Source organism: Peromyscus californicus, unplaced genomic scaffold, assembly GCF_007827085.1.
Source record: "Peromyscus californicus insignis strain IS unplaced genomic scaffold, ASM782708v3 Scaffold_2__1_contigs__length_46816999, whole genome shotgun sequence".
Classification (NCBI taxonomy): Eukaryota; Metazoa; Chordata; class Mammalia; order Rodentia; family Cricetidae; genus Peromyscus; species Peromyscus californicus.
The window spans coordinates 12891948-12906735 of NW_026294540.1; the positions used below are offsets into that span (position 1 = coordinate 12891948).

At 51.3% G+C, this 14788-nt stretch overlaps 1 protein-coding gene across 1 annotated transcript in view; it reads right to left on the bottom strand.

Moving 5' to 3' along the window:
• Positions 1-10576: 10576 nt before the first annotated feature.
• Atp2a2 (ATPase sarcoplasmic/endoplasmic reticulum Ca2+ transporting 2) overlaps positions 10577-14788 on the bottom strand; it is a 47794-nt gene continuing 43582 nt past the window's right edge. The window contains exons 19-21 of the mRNA XM_052755328.1: positions 14548-14665; positions 12931-14462; positions 10577-11238 (exon numbers count right to left, since the gene is read on the bottom strand). Of these exons, the coding sequence (XP_052611288.1) occupies positions 14190-14462; positions 14548-14665 (391 nt within the window). The 3' untranslated portion in view covers positions 10577-11238; positions 12931-14189. The remainder of the gene's footprint in view (positions 11239-12930; positions 14463-14547; positions 14666-14788) is intronic.

A 14788-nucleotide genomic window follows, 5' to 3' on the forward strand; every position in this document is an offset into this window, starting at 1 on the left:
TGGAGCTCCTCCCCTGCTTGCCTGCCACTCACGCTGCAGGGCCAGTCTGGGCCAGTGTGAGCCCCATCCCAGCTGAACCCCCCACTCAGGGCCAGCCTTGGGCTGAGGGAGGAGGGGTACAGAAACCACACAGTTGGGAAACCCGGGAGCCGAGAGACACCCCTGGCCCTTTCAAAGGATGGAGTGTTGGCTCCGCCTCTGTCAAAGCAGAATGTGGGCACAGGGAGCCCTGTGGCTGTCCAGGGACCTTGTGGCATCAGCGTGTCATAGCTAGGGTGAAGTGTTTGTGCTAAGTGCTTGGTACTCCCCACCCAAATGAGGGGGCAGCTGCTCTGGGTGCTTACCTCGGCAGCCTCCCGGCTTAGGAGTCAGCAGGCAGGAGGCACAGTGCTCTGATGTCTCAGGCACTGTCCTGCTGTGAAGAGACACCATGATCACGGCAACTCTCACGAAAGAAAACATTTGATTGGGGCTCACAGTTTCAGAGGTCTAGTCCATTATCCTCACAGCCGGGAGCATGGGGCCGTCCTGGCAGGCACTGAGCCTGTGGGAGCCTCAGATGTGGCTCAGGGCAGGTGGTGTGCACAGACTGAGGTTCACACTGAGACACTTGGATGACACTTTTATTTATCATGTGTCTCGAGATGGGTCTTGCTGCGTAGCCAGTAATTCTGAAGAACACATCCCGATCCATAGGCAGAGAGCGAGCCTGGGCCTGGCATGGGTGTTTGCAACCTCAGGCCTACACCTTCAGTGAAACACTTCCTCCAACACGGCCGGCCACACCTAGTCCTTCTGATCCTTCCAAATAGTGCCACTCCCTGGGGACTGAGCCCTCAACTCTGTGAGCCTCTGAGGGTCCTCCCTGGTGGGGTCTGTAGCCCTGCCCTTCCCGTGGGCCCCTCTCCACTGCGGAGTCCCTGCTGGACCCAGCGGCCTGACACGTGTGATCCCCTCACAGGACCCACGGCAGCCACACAGGTTTCTGAGCCTTTCTCTGGAGCACAAAGCCAGCTGTCCAGCCAGGCTCGTACTTGGGCATGGTTCTCAGTGCTCCGGACTGCAAGGTCTGGAACCCTGGCCTGGGGCATGGGCATCTTTGCTCTGCCCGACTTCCTGTTCTTGGCAGCTCTCCTGGACTTGAGGCTGACATCAGACAGGTCCTGGAGCTCCACCCTAGGCACCTGTGAGCGAGCGAGCGGGAAGAACGAGCTTTAACTGGCCTGACCTGTGGCATCTGGGTCTTACAGCCTAAACCCCGCTCACCTGGGGCAGGCCCGGGCCAGCAGCATCACATGGCTTCTGCCAGCACAAGCTCGTCACGCTCGCTGCAAGCACTGCCCAGACCAGTTCTCGGGCCACATCGTCTGCCGGTGACACGCTGAGGCCAGACTGGACAGACAGCTCACCATGGCCTCTGGGGAGGCTGCTGAGGTAAGCATCTTGCTGAGGCTTTCCACATTACACAGGGGCCTCCCTCCCCTGAGGCAGAAGGTAGAGCGTCAGCTGCCACCTCTCTCCTGAGGAGGTGGAGGGGCACAGAGGCTGGCATCTGTTGGCAAGGCTCCCTCCAGGCCTGGAGCAGCAGTAGACATGGCCTGGGTGCTCAGGGGCCAGGGCAAGGGCAGGGGCATGGGGTTTTCCTAGACTCTACGGGAAATGTCTGTCATTGACAGGGGAGAGCGTTTATTTTGTAAACCACACAGCACCAGCAAAGCCAGGAAGAATCCAGAACCCTACGATTGCCCGCCTTAGTGGCCATCAATGGAAAAATGTTAATTTTTAAGTAATGGTATCGGTCTGTTGATGGGATAGAAAAGGTGTGGCCACGGGCTGGGGCTGGAGAGATGGCTCAGCAGCTAAGAGCCCTGACTGCTCTTCCTAAGGACCCAGGATCAATTCTCAGCACCCACATGGCAGCTCACATCTGCCTGTAACTCCAGGATCCGACACCCACACACAGACATACATGCAGGTTAAAACACCAATGCCTAAAAAATAAAAATAAATTATTAAAAAAGAAGAGAGTGTGGCCACGTGGGAAAGTCTGGTGGATCCGGAGTTGCAGCAGCCTCCCGATCCACCATTCCCCCTTGTGGTAGACGCCCACAGGAATGGAAGGGGGTGCTCGCTCGGACAGGGACTGTACACCTGGGTTCACAATTGACAAGAGGTCGGAACAATCCAGGCGTCCGGTGGAGGGAGAATGCACACACAGAAGGTGGTCCAGCTGAGAAGCGGGTGGATTGTCATACAGCCACAAAACTGGAAACGCGAATGCACGTGGAGAAGGCTACGTTAGATGAAGAGGCCTGTCACGGGCAGGTAGTGTGTTGGTACTCATTGGAAACACCTGGAAGAGTCGGGCTCCTCAGGCCGGGCGGGGAGAGCTGCAGCTGGGAATGCAGGGCTGGCACGCAAGAATGTAGTCCATGCCAGGGAAGTGCTTTGAAAAATGGTTGAAAGGGCAAACTGGATAGTTTGGCCCTAAATGTATAAAGAGATAACCCGTGATCCACCAGCTAAGCGAGTCACACAGTGTGTGTGAGATGAATCATCTGTGCGTAGCACACCCTTCGTGTGAAATGAAAACCCAGGCTCTGCTGGGCCTGGCTGTCTTCGGCCACTCTGTCCCCTGGACACGCTTGTCACATGGTGTGCAGAGCCCTTGTGTGCCCTCTGCTGTTGCTGGACGCTTGTCTTGAGTCTAGTCTCTGCCTGTGATGTCAGAGACACTTTCTGATCTGACAGTCCCAGTGTGCAATAAGGTCGCGTTCTTGTGCGCTGCAGTGTGCCGTGAAGCCATCGTGGATGTTGGCAGTCCCGCTCAGGTGATAGACTAGAACCTTTGCCGACCCAGCCCAACCAACCTGCCCTGACCTGGGCTTCCCCGGGCATTTAATGTCTGGCCACATCTTCCCTGTCACGATTAGCCTGTGGCTCTGTGTGGGCTTCTGGCCTGGCACCAGGTCAGCTCTGTTTGGTATCACACTGCTGTTCGACCCCGAGGTCGCATGCTGTGACTCCCTGGGCAGAGTGTCCTCTAGCCCATGGCTGTCATTCCCCCACCCGCAACCCCGTGCTCTGGCCTCGTCCTCTGAGCAGCCCTCACGCTCAGCCTCACTGCGTTCAGGCTACCAGCCAGTCTGGTCACGGCGGTGTCATCCCGAGGCCGGTTCTCCCGCCGCCGCTTATGTCTGCCGAGTCTGTCTGTAAACAGCCCTCTGGCAGCTTCGCTTAGCTCCCAGCTTTTCCTTCTTTGGGTAAATCCCTAGCAGGATGTTGTAGAGTGGAGTAATCCTTCTTGGAACTTTCCAGGGGGCTGGCCAACTGTCCACTCTGTAAGAATCTGGTAGCCCAGGCTGGCCCTTTCCCATTTGTGCCCTCTCAGCTGTCCCATCTCTCTCTGGATACTCATTCTTGGACTTTAGATTAGGGGTGAACCAGGACCCTGTCTGAAATGGCCAGCTACTCCTCACTGGAGCTGGGAGAGGGGTGGTGACTGTTTTCTCAGGCCTGGGGGCTCAGGATAATCCCTTGTGCCCAGCTCTGTCTTGGGGGAACTCATTCCCTTTGCTAAAGTCAGACCACTTGGTCTGAGGGTTGAGGGGTGGGTCTGGCTCTGCATGTGGGATGAGAGGTTCCCTGGTGTCCCTGCCAGGGCCTTAGCCTCTTCCAGGTGTCTGTCTTCTCTGCCTGTTCCAAGTGTGTCCGTACATCCCTGGAGCCCCAGGCTGGAGCGTGAGGCTGATCCTTTGGAGGCTCAGCCTCCCCTGGACGTGATTGCCCTCCCTCTGTAGGCCAGGCCTGCTCTCAGACTAGCTAATGTCCCTTGTACCTCACGACTGGTGCTTCCTGTGTTAGCCAGACCCAGGGCCTGCAGGACCTATGAGTTTTCCATCAGCTCTCATCAACCCCTCAGCACAAATGCTGCCTCTGTCAGCCCGCTGACAGCTGCGATTCCCTCAGGAGTTGACTGGGAACCAGAGAGAGCAGGAATCCGCCCTGGTAGAGTCAAGAGGATGGTGCCCGAGCAGCGGGCTTCATCAGAGGGTGCATTGTGTCTGCTGCCTCCAAGCTCGAGGCTGTGGAGTGGCCTGCCAGTGAGTCTGGGCCTAGCATTTCCTGTGGGGTGCACAGTGTTTTCTTTCTCTCTGTTTATTTTTAGATACAGGATCTTACTGTGTAGACCGGGCTGGCCTCTAACTCACAGAGATCCACCTGCCTCTGCCTCCCAAGAGCTGGGAGTAAAGGCGTGCGCCACCATGTCCAGACATGTAATAAAATGAAAGTGTAATCAGGAGAGGTGACTGTAATCTCAGCATTTGGGAAGTGGAAGGATGGAACAGAAGTTTGAGGTCTTCCTCAGCTCTATAGCAAATTTGAGGCCAACCTGGGATACAGGAACCCCTACCCACACTGGGTATCGTCTGTGACTCAGGGAGCAGCCACACTCATGTTCTCCGGGGTCTTTCTACATAGCCCTGGCCGTCCTGGAACTCACCATGTAGATCAGGCTGGTCTCAAACTCACTAAGATCTTATTGGGGACTGTGGGGGTCCAGCCCCTCAATAGTCTCCTCCCAGGGTCCAGGAAGAATCTACAGCCAGCTGATAATTTAATCTTTGAAGACAGGAAATGAACCTATGTACACGAAACTCCTTCGTCCATACTCCTTACTCTTCTGAGTCAGTTCTCTCTCTACATGACTTCAGTTCTGCTCTCATGCCTAGCTCCTTTCTTGCCTGATTTCTCTCTACATTTATCTGCTGCCCCCTCTAAGTTCTAACTAAATTCTCTCATCTTAGCTCTGCCCCATCTAGGTTCTCATCCATCCAGTTCTTTCCCATCTTAGCTCCTCTCCCATCTCTTTCCTTCACATCTTGTTCTTCCCCATCTGGCTCTTCCTCATCTTCATCTCGTTCCTCTCTTCTAGCCCTTCAGTCCAGTTCTTCCCATCTAGTCCGTTCCTCTCCAGTTCTTCCCCGTCTAGTTCTTCCAGTCTCTTTTCTCTTTCCGTCTCGTCCTCAAGTCCTCTCTCTCCAGTTCCCCCTCTGAATCTCCTCATACCCCTCAGTTCTTCCTCTCAAGTTCTCTAGGGTATTCAGTTATAAACCCAAGTGACAGCAATCCTCCCCCTCCAGCTGGGTCACCAGGCTTGAGTTCCTACAGGGTCATAAAGGCAGACAAGGATTTTCCTCTGGCAGTGACCATCAATCAGGCTTTCTTTTACAACCCAAAAGGGGAGTGGTAAAGGAGGAGGAGGTCTACTGAGAGCTAACGATCCGTTAGTATATCAGAAAAGGGGAATTTGTGTGCTCAAACTATATTCCTAGAAGTGGTTAGGTAAGAAATTAGGAGTCTGCAATGTTAGTAAGGCTGTATAAGAAAGGAGTAGGTATTTTAGATAGATACACTGTTAGGAGTTCTTGGAAGCATGCACAGCATTCCAAGAAAATCACTGTAGGAACCAGCTAATATACTTAAAAAAGCTAAACGATCACCAAGACTTCTTAAGCCATGGCTTGACATTTGGAGAAGTCCTTGACTTTTCCAAGTAGTCGCTTTTATGATAGTAGCTGAATTCCATTATGTTTTCCTGTGGCTTGCAGCAAGATCTCCCAGCCTCTGCCTCCTGAGTGCTGGTTAAAGGTGTGTGGCACTACACCCGGCCACCAACACTGATTCCTAACTATCGTGTACACAGAAAAGTATGAAGATCAGGCTGTACAGTGATTACAGATCAACAACTTGTGCACAGTCTCACTTACATACAATTTATAATTAAGTGCTCATTTTCATGGAGAAACAGTCATTGTCAGGGGTGGGGGCTAGGAGCACTCACTGTGACTCCCCCTCCTCCCCTTCTGGAGCACAGCTGGCCTTTCAGGTTGCAGCGCTGGGGTCTCCACACAGAAACAGCAGAGTGACATGTTGGTAGGTCTTCAAATGACACCCGGCTTGCGGACATTTAACATGGAGTTCAGTCAGAGGCAAATTTCCACCTTCAGGTCTTCGAGATCTTTCCCGCCGCTGCATCCATTGGCTTCAGCTGCTGCTGGTCTCAGCAGCTCCCTGGGACAGCAACCCACTCGATGTCCAGGACTGAAAGGAACTGTTGGCTCCTTGTCCTGGATGACAGGGCTCTCAGGCCCGCCTCAAGTCCGTCTACTCCTGTCCCCAATGGAATTACCCGTTTCGGGTGCGTGTGAAATGCCTCGTCACCCCCATTCTTTAAATTCTGTGCAGTCTCCCCAGGTTGGCTGAAGTCCCCTGGTGGCTTCACTGTCATTCCCGCAAAGGACACGTCTCCCCACACGGTTGTGTAAGATTTCCTGGGTTCCGCAGTTCACTGTGTCTCAGCACTAAGTTTCTCCCAGTCCTGTTTGGACGTTAAAATTCTTCCCGTCATGGGTCATGGTCTCCTCAGTTCTGACAGGACAAGTGTCTGATGCTGTCACAGGCACCCGGATGTCCCTGTGTCCCTGCTGCATTCTGGTCAGTCATTTGTCACTGATCTGTCTCTGATGCCACCCCCCCCCCCCCATCGTCAAGTCTGTGGTTTGGGTGACCACCTTTTTATCACACACTCTTTGAATTTTGGACCATCTTGAGGTTTAGGGGTGCTCGTTGGGGTTTTTCTCCAGAGTCTTGTCAGATGTAACTGGTCTGGGGTGTGAAGCATTCTAGGGGACCAAAGGTGCCTGCCTCCGGGTGTCACCAGCACGGAGGAGGTATGTGCTCCGTGGCCTTCCCTGTCCGCACTGTCCAGCCTCCTGGGGAGGGACACTGGCCTCACCGCTGCTGAGCCTGGGGAGGGGTGAACCCGAGTTCTGCAGCTCTTGCCCTGCCCCCCTTAGCCCTTTGTTCACGCCAGTGCCAACTTGTGATTACTTCACACTTGAAGTGAGCTCCAGGCTTCAGCGCTCTATAGTGAGGTTGGTCCCGAGTCCTTGGATAAGCCCCATCTGGGCTGTGCTGAGCACGGCCGTACTTTACGCGTGCGCCATGTCCTGTTTGGAACCTGCCATGGGCAGCAGTCCGAGGACGACTGGGTGGGAGTACGCATGCTCCCTGCTTCTGGGTGGGCATTCCCTTCGTCAGTAACCCGCACATGCTCCCCCGCTCCAGCCACGGGTGGAGCTGAGCCAGAATTCATGCAGGCCTATTCAGTTCCCCTGCTGCCTCTGTAATCATCTGCATCCTGCAGTCCGCTGCTTACAACCACCAAGGCAAGAAAGTAACTCAGTTTTGTCTCCTTTAAAAAAGAAAAAAAAGATTTATGGCTGGAGAGATGGCTCAGTGGTTAAGAGCACTGACTGCTCTTCCAGAGGTCCTGAGTTCAATTCCCAGCAACCACATGGTGGCTCACAACTGTCTGTAATGAGATCTGGCGCCCTCTTCTGGCCTGCAGGTGTACATGCAGGCAGAACACTGTATACATGATTAATACATCTTTAAAAAAATTTTTTTAGCCGGGCGGTGGTGGCACACGCCTTTAATCCCAGCACTCGGGAGGCAGAGGCAGGCGGATCTTTGTGAGTTCAAGGCCAGCCTGGTCTACAGAGCGAGAACCAAGAAAGGTGCAAAGCTACACAGAGAACCCCTGTCTCGAAAAACCAAAAAAAAATTTTTTTTAAGAAAAAATTGGGGCCGGCAGGGGCAGGCGGATCTGAGTTTGAGGCCAGCCTGGTCTATAGCGTGAGTTCCAGGACAACCATGGCTACACAGAGAAACCCTGTCTCAAAAACACAAAACAAAACAGATTCATGTGAGTGTTTTGCCTTCATGTATGACTGTGCCCCATATGCATGCAGTGCCCACAGAGGCCAGAAGAGGGCGCTGGATCACCTGGAACTGGCGAGTTACTGTTGTGGGTGCTGGGAATCCAACCCACGTTCTCTGCCAGCGCAGTAGGTGCTCTTGACCGCTGAGCCATCTCTCCACCCTTTTTTTTTTTTTTAAGCTGTGTGTGGTTGTATGCACACAAGCATAGCGTGTGTGAAAGTCTGTTCTCTCCTACTACAGGGGATCTGGTGGTCAGACTGGATGTAGTCACCTTCACCAGCTGAACCCCTTTGCCAGCCCATTTTTTTTCCTTTTCCCCTTGGTTTGGCTTTTAGAGGCAGGGTCTCCTTTGTACTGCAAGCCGACCTGGAACTCGCGCAGCGCACGTGGCTCCTGGACGTGCAGTCAGCCTTCTGCACTGAGCCCCGTTAGGCAGAACGTGCATCGTTCACTGCTCCCTGATGACTTACTTGCTCAGGTCTCGTCTTTTTCCATAGCGTGGATGGTCCAGACGAGCAATTCTCTACCTTTGAGTTGCAACCCCTTTGAGGGGTGTCAAATGACCCTTCCACAGGGGTCACCTAAGTCCATCCTGCATTACAATTCATTGGCCTTTATAGTGATGAAGTAGCAACAAAAGTAACTTTATGGCTGGGGTCACCACAGCCTGAGGAGGAGCCGTATTAAAGGGTTGAGAAGCACTGTTTAGATATTGTTTATTGGTGGCAGTCACTTGGTTCCAGTTTTTACAAGCCAATAGGCGTGGGAGGTAGAGGCAGAAGGAACAATTCAAGGGCAGGTTCAGCTATTTATACTGAGTTTGAGCCAGAGCCAGCCTGGGCTATGGGACTCTACCTAAAAAACTGTAATGGGCCGGGCGGTGGTGGCGCACGCCTTTAATCCCAGCACTCGGGAGGCAGAGCCAGGCGGATCTTTGTGAGTTCGAGGCCAGCCTGGTCTACAGAGCGAGATCCAGGAAAGGCGCAAAGCTACACAGAGAAACCCTGTCTCGAAAAACCAAAAAAAAAAAAAAAAACCTGTAATGGATCACTCTTGTTTGTCTGAACGTATCTGGGAACTGCATGAAAGTGAAGTGCTGGTCAAAGGGTATAGGTATTTCAGAATGGATCAGAGGCTGGGCATGGTGGTGCTGGCACTTGGGAGGCAGGGCCAGCCTGAGTTTGAGGCCAGCCTGGACTCTATAGTGTAGTTCATACTATAGCCAACCTGAGCCACAGCATGAGACTGAAAAACAAAAAACAAAGTAACAGTGGGGTGTGGAGATGATGGGGCACACACACACACCTGTTGCCCCAGTAGAGACTGGTTCTCTGTTGTGTATGAGGAACCTGGTTTTTTGACTCTGGAGTGTAGATTCTAATCACCCTGCCTTTAGGCTAGCTAGGATGAAGTGTACAGATTTTGTCTCTCCCCCAGGGTTCCAGGTCATTCCGGGAAAGGCCAAGTTTCCTTGTATTTGGTGAGAGGCTCTGTGGTTAGTTTGCCTAACATGCACGCTGCTGAGGTCCTAGAGCTGTGGGCACTGCGTCTGGGTTGACTTGAGTTCTGACTCAGTCTGACTTGACTGCTCCAAGCTTCCTGCCGCTCTGCTGTAGCTCTGTGAGCCTTTCTGGGGGTCTAGAGTGGACCTGCTGGGTCCTGAAAGGTGACACACAGTTGTACTCCAGGGGCACTGCTTTCCCACGGGCCACCAAAGCACACAGCTGACACAGGGAACCATGTCCCAGCATCCTTTGTAAGGTATCTTTCTCCCAGTGTACAGTTAGGGCTTGGAAACCTTTTTACCCATTTGCACTACATAGGGACTAAGGATACCGGAGTGTTTCTTCCTGCCAACCACACACTGAGCTCAGGTACCTCCTCAGACAGGGCACTAGCGGCTTGGCATGCTTCCCGCCATGTTAAAATCAATCTATTAGCTTAAAACCATTATCTTCAACATCTGTTCTTTGTGCTAGGCAGCCACAATGCACTCCAGAGGCAGAGGCAGATGGAGCTCCAGGCCAGCTTGGTCTGCAGTTTGACCCTGTGGTCTTTCCTCATTCTGAGAAATTTGCCTTGAGTCTCATTTGAACTGGTGATGACAGTGACCTTGTTATTCTGAAGTGTTAATCATGAATACTTCCAGTTTCAATGTGGCATGTGTGGAGGTCAGAGGACAATTTTATGAACCCAGTTCTACCATGGGTTCCAGGAATCAGACTCCAGGCTTCTATGGTAAAGGCCTTTCCCTGCTGAGCCTTGCTGGGTGTTAACTGTTGTCAAGGGGTTCTCTCCTGTATTTCAGGAGCTGCCAGGACTTAAGGTTTCCGTTAGCTGAATGAGTAAAGACCATTGTAGGGAATGAGCTCACTCCAAGCCCATCTCTGGCAAATAAGGGATGAATTGTGGTTCCATCAGGTCCACTTGTCTGCTGTCTCAGAAGGCTCAGACAGCATGGTTGCCCTGCATCTAAGCAGTCAAGCAATTCTGGTCATGTGTGGAATCTCCTCTTCCTACTTCTCAGCAGTGATGAGGCCTGTTTTCTGCTGAGGTCCTACTGGTGACACACTCTGCTTCCCTCTTGGCTGAGTACAAAACTAGTCTCCTGGGAGGGACCTCGGTGCCCACCCCCACCCTCCTATAAAACAGCCACTGCTACGCTGAGGGTTTATCGTAGAATAGATTTATTTACCCGAAATCATGTCTGTGCAATACCCGTTACCAGCACAGAGAGAAACTGACCTCTATTTCCAGTCTACAGTCAAACATGCGCTGTGAGAAGCTGTGAGGAGCTGACGCTGAGCACTTTATTACAATAAATGCACACAATACTTGTATTGCACCCACAGGTCTACTGCTTCTGACTTCATTAAATAAATTACATTAATACAGTGTCAAACAGCTGCTGCACACCCAAAACAACTCAAGTTAGGACCAGAGGCCTAGGCTGTAACCATTCGACAGCTGCAGTGTTCGAAATGGATTTATAAATAAGCAAACTGTACAAGGCCAATTAGAGAGCATGTTTCAATGTCACTGTAGAGCAGTCTGGCTGCTTACAACTGAAGGCATGCATTACAATATCATACAGCTATAGAGGCTATGACATTCTGTAGAGAAATGTGGAGACTTGGCTGATGGCTTCTGTTCTTGGATGAGGTTTCAGAACCTCATTCTTGCAGCAAAGAAACCAGACTTCTCTGGAGAGGCTCTCTGATTCTTTATGCTAAATTGTACATTTATTATTATTTTGATTGGACAGCTAAAAGCCCACTGGTAATACACATTTCCTCCACATCACACAGTGAGTTGGGAACTGTTTCTATTTCTTTTCCCCACATCAGTCATGCAGAGGGCTGGTAGATGTGTTGCTAACAACGCACATGCACGCACCCGAACACCCTTACATTTCTGCAAATGCTTTAGGAAGCGGTTACTCCAGTATTGCTGAAAAGGAAAGAGAGAGGAAATCAGCTTCTTGAAACAGAAGAGCAATGTTAGAACAACTTCCCAAGACACACTGACAGGGACAGACGGAAAGAACACTGCCATTCGGTCTAGAGGCAGGACCAGCATTTCTGACTAAGTGTCCTGAAGTGCTGCCCTGTCACATCTAGAAGCAGTGGCTTGGTGACTGACTGTCCTTGTGCCTCCGACTACCGCCAGCTCCTAACAAAGGCCCCACAAGGCAGAAACTAGAAGGCATGTCGGGTACAAGGAAGGGCAGTGAGAGCGGGGGATCTTGGTAGCCATGCAGAGGGTGAGGCAGGTGGAGCAGAGTGAGGTGGCCGGGCACCAAGGGAGGGAAGGCCTTCCTGCTCCCTCCCTCTTCTGCTCCAGGACAGCAGTCCAGGACTGCAGGCTCAGCTCTGCTTGAAAGGCTTTTCAACTGCAGGGGCTGGTCTTGATGAAATGGGAGCTCATGGCAAAGGACACCCATGCCTCTTGGCTTTATGGGCACTGCATCTTGGATGTTGCTGAGGTCTGTGACACTGTTGAGCTGAGACCCTAGTTTGAGGGTGCCATGGTTAGCAGCTGCTGTGATGTGACCTTCCCCAGCTCTGGCAGCTGCTGGGGAATGCATCATCTGCATTTTGCTGGGTGGGCTCAAGGCTGACCCTTTGATACAGCTGTACTAAAGAGGCCGCTCAGGAAAATCTCAGAGCTGAGTTCCAGGCTAGACTACCCTAGTGGGTTGAAGACAACACTGCCCATCCATGTACCTTTCTGGGGGTGCTGGGCGAGGGTAAGGCTGAGTACCTGCAGGAGGAGGCCTGTGGCTGGGACTATGCTGTTGACCTTGGTCTATGTGGGCCAAGGGACCAAGTATTCCTGGCTCAAGGCAGCAGTGATCTAGACTGTTTATCGGTCGATGTTGAACTAGTGCCCAGACAGCTTCCTGTGGCCCACTTACTTGTAGAGGTCACTGAAATGAGGGCCCGCTGACTGGTCCTGGGGCATGGTCTGCCACTCTGTTCTGCTTTGGGGCTCCGTCGCATCTGTCTGACCCACTCGATTACTTTAACACTTAGGACATCCGAACGCGGCACAACCTGCCTGCTTCCTGAGAATCATCGCTCCCTGCACACCCAGCGACCTCGATCTGGGTTGCTGCGTTCCCTTAGAACCTGGCACTTCCTCCTGCCTGCCTGTCTGCCACCAGCAACTAAGGGAGCTAGCAGCCCTAAGGCCTTTCTTTGACTTATACAACCAGGGGGCTGTTTTGATGGCCATGCCCTAGACACCCACACTAAGACATGTCCGAGAAAGGTGACAAAACTTTCCTATACAGGGTCAGTATCCAGCTTTACTAGCTTCCTGCAGCCAGTGACAATCCAAACCTTGGGACACTTTTACGTAAGGTCTGTTTGGCACTAGAGGTGACACAGCTTCGTCAGCCTGAGGTCAGCCAGGTCACAAGAACCTCTTCCCCACAACTCACAAAAATCACTGTCCTGGGCAGTGTCTACACTGGAGTCCGTGTAGTGAGCAGCTGACATTCCTGTTTCCTTAGAAGTGGCTGCCTGGTGGGCACAGGAGCCATGCGACCCACTAGCAACAGGGGCCATCTTGCTCAGTGGCATCACCTGTCCACTGAACAAGGCTACAGCACCCCAATCCCACAGGGAAGATACTCACGTTAGTTGATGGATGTTGGAAGGCATTGGAGGAAAACACCACAGTTAGGACTGTTAATGACTCACACTGCCGTTAAGACTGACCTTGAACATGCGCAAACGTTCATCAGTCATGATGGTGGTGGTTAGTGCCACATTCAAATAAAAATAGTTCTATACAATATGTTCATTTGGTCATGTGCTATTTACAGATTTTACAAAACACACACACACCTACACACACACACAACAGGCCAGCAGAAACTTGCATAAATGTATGTCACATGACAGATCGTGCCTATACATTATAAATAAAATCCTATTACGCAGCAGAACAGGATCCTTCCCCTCAGGAACAGAAAACCAAGGCTCTAAGCTGAGAACCTCAGAGAAATTTGAACTGATTATAGATAGTTCAAGGTAGGCCATTAAGAACAAGACAGTTATTTTTCTCTGTCCATTTAAAATGTTTTATTTTTCTTTTAAACTAGATTGTGAAGTGCCACTGAATAGGCAATGTTGGCAAAACAATGTCTGTTACAATAAAATACATTAGACATTTAAATAAATAACCTTAAAAACTAGGCAAAGGGACAGAAACCCAGTCGATTGAATCGGGAGCAATGTTTTCTGCACAAGCGAGAACAGGCAAACCTCTCGTGAAGACGGATGTAAACAGAACCATCAGACCTACAGAAGAAGCCGAGCGGGCTGGGGTGGGCTGGGGGTGACAGAGGCTGAGGGTGCAGGAAGTGGCAAACCAAAAATACTGACTGAGGTAGCAGGACTCTGCTCAGTGCAGAAAAATTGGCTTATGAATAAAAATTAGACTGTGATATCAAATTAAATCCAGAGAATCATGCAAAAGACACAATACATGCTATTTAGGTTTTTTTTTTTCTCCTTTTAAAAACCACACACATTCACTTCCTACAGTCTGCTGCCAATTACTTTGCTGACAATGTCTGCTGGCTCAACTATCTCTGTACAAGTATGAGTATTAAACAGAACACTGTACATGCTTTTTCATCTACAAAAAAATATCTGCATAAAATAGTGTTAGTTCTCTGTACATGTCAATGGACACTTTAATTATGTGTATAAAAAAAAGGAAAAATCTTGTCCCACTGGAGTCAGAAAAAGCAAAACGAAATCTAGAATATGAAACCTCCTTCACCAGCCAATATGTTCATGTGAAAATTCAGCAGAAATAGACAGTTGCTTTAAACAATAAAAAATTAATTGATTAAGTTAAACATCTTCTGTATGTGGCGCTGTCAGTCAAGACCAGAACATATCACTAAAGTTAGTGTCTGTGCTGTAGACCCAGACCACCAGGGGCATAATGAGCAGCACGAACGGCCAGGAAATGCCATCGGTGCATGCCGACAGCGAGCAGGAGGATTTGGTGGCAGGCTGCACACACTCTTTACCGGGTTCCAGGTAGTTTCGGGCCACAAACTTGAGCGTCTCATCCATGAGGATCACAGGCAAGGAGATTTTCAGCACCATCAGCCACTGGGTCAGATTCAAGGGTGTGATCTGGAAGATGAGCTGAGACAAAGGCGGCCTCGTCAATCTTCTGGACATGCCAGAGAGGGAGCACCCCAGACCCAGCCTGGGGTCCACAGTGACTCACTGGCAAAGGTTCCACGTAGAGGATCAGGAAGTGAAGTGACATGGACAGGCAGATGGAGCCCACGAGCCAGATGTTCTCCCAGGGGGGCATCCTCAGCAAGGACTGGTTCTCAGACAAACTACAGGTGAGAGAGAGGTGGGTTCACGGCTGCAAAGGCTCGTGTCAGTACACAGAGGGGGGCTGGTTAGAAGGTAGCTGTGACAACTCGGGCTGACCTAACTCTAAGGTCTGGATTTCCCAC